General features: G+C 35.4%; 1 protein-coding gene across 1 annotated transcript in view; it reads left to right on the top strand.

Moving 5' to 3' along the window:
* Positions 1-3,514, top strand: part of otud3 (OTU deubiquitinase 3) — an 11,547-nt gene that overhangs the window by 802 nt on the left and 7,231 nt on the right. Inside the window, 4 exon segments of the mRNA XM_014010350.1 lie at positions 344-657; positions 1,611-1,759; positions 2,100-2,212; positions 2,340-2,462. Coding sequence (XP_013865804.1) covers positions 452-657; positions 1,611-1,759; positions 2,100-2,212; positions 2,340-2,462 — 591 coding nt within the window. The 5' untranslated portion in view covers positions 344-451.

Raw genomic sequence — 3,514 nt, 5'->3', positions numbered from 1 at the left:
TATATATATATATCACCATACATACGAACATAGATCAAAATGTACGAGTACCTTTTAGATTCGTTTACTTTTGAAAGACAGTAATAGTCACCATCCATGTTTTTATTTATTTATCATATAGACCCTTGAGTTTAAAATATCTTCTTAWATATGTTCCAACCTAACATACCTAGCATTTTCTGTTTCACACTAAATGGGAACGTAATTTATGAAAATGCAAGTCAAGAAACTTTCCGTGCATAGGTTTTAAAGAATATTATGAATCAAAATTGAGTCACCCTATTCTTCAAAAGGCATTGTATAAACTGTAGTTTGTTAAATTGACACCAGTTTTTTTTAAAAGTTTGTTCATAGGTTGCAGTTGAGCGGGCTCATTTAATGAAGTGCCAGTTTATTGCCACAGCAAGACATTCTTTGGTGTTGTGGCCAACAAGAAACTACTGCAGCGAACATGTCTCGAAAACAGACAGCCAAACCTGCGCGGAGCAATAAAAAGAGTGAGCTGGAACGCAAGAGAGATGAGCGAGCAGCACGCCGTGCCATTGCAAAGGACCGCAAGAACCGACCTCAGGACAGCGATGAAGGTGCAGAATATGTGAGCTTCTCCAATCAGCTCCAGGCACTGGGGCTCAAACTGAGGGAGGTCCCTGGAGACGGGTAAGAGTCAGAAAACTGCAAAGGTTTCCTCTGTGTAGATTCTGTAGCATGTCTGATCTGGTATAATGTAACGTTTCAAATAATTTTGATAGTAATGTGCCAAACTTCAGAAAAGTAAAAACTGAACTGAGATTCTGTAGCTTGTAGAACCACGTTTTGCAGCTTTAACTTGAATTGGTCATCTCTTTGATGTTTTTATTGGTCTTTTACATTGTTGTAGAGAAGTTTTGACCCAATTTATAATGTTTTGGTTTATCAAGGTTTGCAGGCATTAAGAGCTGTTTGTGTTGTAGTGCTGTGTCTGGGTTTCATTAAACACGGTCCTGTGCGTTATGGCAGAACATCTTGATATGTTCTCATCTGTTCTAAACTGTCTACAGAAAATTAACCTAGAAGTCTAGTTTTTTAATTCAAATCCAGTTTAGCAAATCAAAGCTCCATTACCATGTTTTTGTGTAGAAAAGAAAAATGTTATTTTCTGTTATGGCCTTTTGAATATTTTATATTTATAGAACGATTGACATTATTCCCCCATTATATGGACAGAACCAGCTGTTTTCTTAATATAACTGATGATTTGTTTAACTTTTGGGATTGTTTTAACACACATTTGTTTTAGACAAGCAAACCACTAAAACCATTGTTTATTTTTGGTAAAGTTTCACTTGGTGAAATGAGCCTAAATATTTATTGAATGTTTTGGGTTTATTTGTGTTTAGACATTTACRGTTTGCTACCAGCAATGTAGTTTTAGGAAGCTTGCATTTTGCAGCACTGATTGTCTTGTTGGCTAAAAGCCAGATATTTTCCTGCCAATGCCTTCTTTAATCCAAGCAGCAGTGGAGTTTAAGGCTTTGATTTAAACATTCTGTCAGCTGTAGAAACCTTACATTCGGCAAAAACACAGACGCCCTGAACCTCCTTTATGTAGTCATCATGTTTGTCTCCTGCAGGAACTGTCTGTTCAGAGCTCTCGGTGACCAGCTGGAGGGTCACTCTCGTGATCACCTGCATCTCCGACAGGAGACCGTTGATTATATGATGTCTCATCGACACGATTTTGAGCCCTTTGTTGAGGATGACGTCCCTTTCGCACAGCACTGTAAGAAAACAAACTGTGGACAAAWAGTACTGAATTTACACATGAAACAGTTTAAAATTACATAAAATATACTAATATTTTCTAATATTATGGTTGTAATAGAAAGAACACTACTGATTTAATTTGTTGTCAGTTTTGAGGAGCAGCACCTCCTGGTGGTCAAAATTGTTACCTGCAACATGAGGCTCACAATCTTGATCAGTTTTAATTATTTTTGCTTTAATTGATTAGTAATTTTTTTACTGACTTAAAAATATTGTGTTTATTTTATAATGTAAGAGTAAGATTTTGATTTAACTATAAGTWAAAAAAACAATCCTTTTCTGTTTTCCCACCCCAGTATCAAACCTCTCCCAGCCTGGTACGTTTGCTGGCAATGATGCCATTGTAGCTTTTGCTCGCAGTCAGCAGGTGAAAGTGGTCATCCATCAGCTCAACACACCGCTGTGGGAGGTAGGCACGAAGCTACAGACCAAAACTGTAAAATATCATTACGTGAGCTAGTGTGCTATTAACTCAGTGGACCCCTCCCAACCCACCTGTTACGCACCACGGTTTATTCCTCATGTCGCCTCCACAGATAAATGGTGCAGAGAAGCCAGTGTGCAGGGAGTTGCACATTGCCTACCGCTACGGAGATCATTACGATAGTGTGAGGCGGGTTGGAGACAACTCTGAGAGTCCTGCTCAGCTTCGCATAGAGGTACACAAAAGTGCTTCTCAAACCTTTCCTCTTCTAACAAGCTATTGCTGGACAAAACATAAAAAAAATCACAACTTAAAGGGTATAATTTCAACATAAACAGCTTATGTTCAAATTTGATCAATTAAAGACCACTGTTTTATCCATTAAAAAATATTATTCTTGATTCTTGAATATGGGGAAATGCAAATAAAACAACTATTGACATATTAGTTAAGTTACAAAAAAAAAGCTATTAGGCTTATTAATAAAGTGGGATATCGTGAACCATCTAATAAACCTTTTATTCAAAGTAGCACTTTAAAATTTCAGGACATCTTATACATAAAAATACTAGAAATAATGAATAAAGCATTGAGTAAAAGTCTTCCTTCTGGAATTCAGAAGTTATTAAAGTTAAGAGAGAGTGAATATAATTTACGAGGTTTGTTAATCTTTGAATGTGCTAAAGAGAAAAGTAAAGTACAATCTAGATGTGTTTCAGTTATAGGAGTGAAATTCTGGAATGATCTCAAATTATATGCTGTTTTTGGTGAGCGTTAAAAGAGCCTTAAAATGTAACATTATAAAACAGACTGTTATGTAGATTTATATTTGTTTTGTGTAACCATGTATGCATGTATGCATGTGTATATATGTATATGTACACACATGTATATTGAAGGGATGTATGTATGGAGGGACAGTAGATATCTATCTTTCTTGTAGACTGAGAGTATTTGAATAATCTAGGCAAGTATAAGGCTTGTCTTCAGCCTACTCCTTTTTTTGGTTAATTATTGGTTTGTATTTATAAAATAGTGTTTCATTTTATTTTCCTTTTCTTGCAATGCTGTAAATTTACCAAAAATGAATCTAAAATCTAAACATATGTGACCCATCACATCGAAACGAGGATTAAGTCCAAAAGTGGAATGTGGAGAAACAGGGTTTTGATTTAAATGTGTGCAAAAATTGTATTTTGTCAAAATATAATGAATTAATGCCATATCAATGTGTCATTTGAACTGTCTGAAATATAATCCTAAAAAAAAATTGAAAAAAAATTTTTT

This window comes from Austrofundulus limnaeus, unplaced genomic scaffold, assembly GCF_001266775.1.
Source record: "Austrofundulus limnaeus strain Quisiro unplaced genomic scaffold, Austrofundulus_limnaeus-1.0 Scaffold68, whole genome shotgun sequence".
NCBI classification, from domain to species: Eukaryota; Metazoa; Chordata; class Actinopteri; order Cyprinodontiformes; family Rivulidae; genus Austrofundulus; species Austrofundulus limnaeus.
The sequence above is the reverse complement of the archived record's forward strand: the minus strand, read 5'-3'. Positions and strand labels throughout refer to the sequence as shown.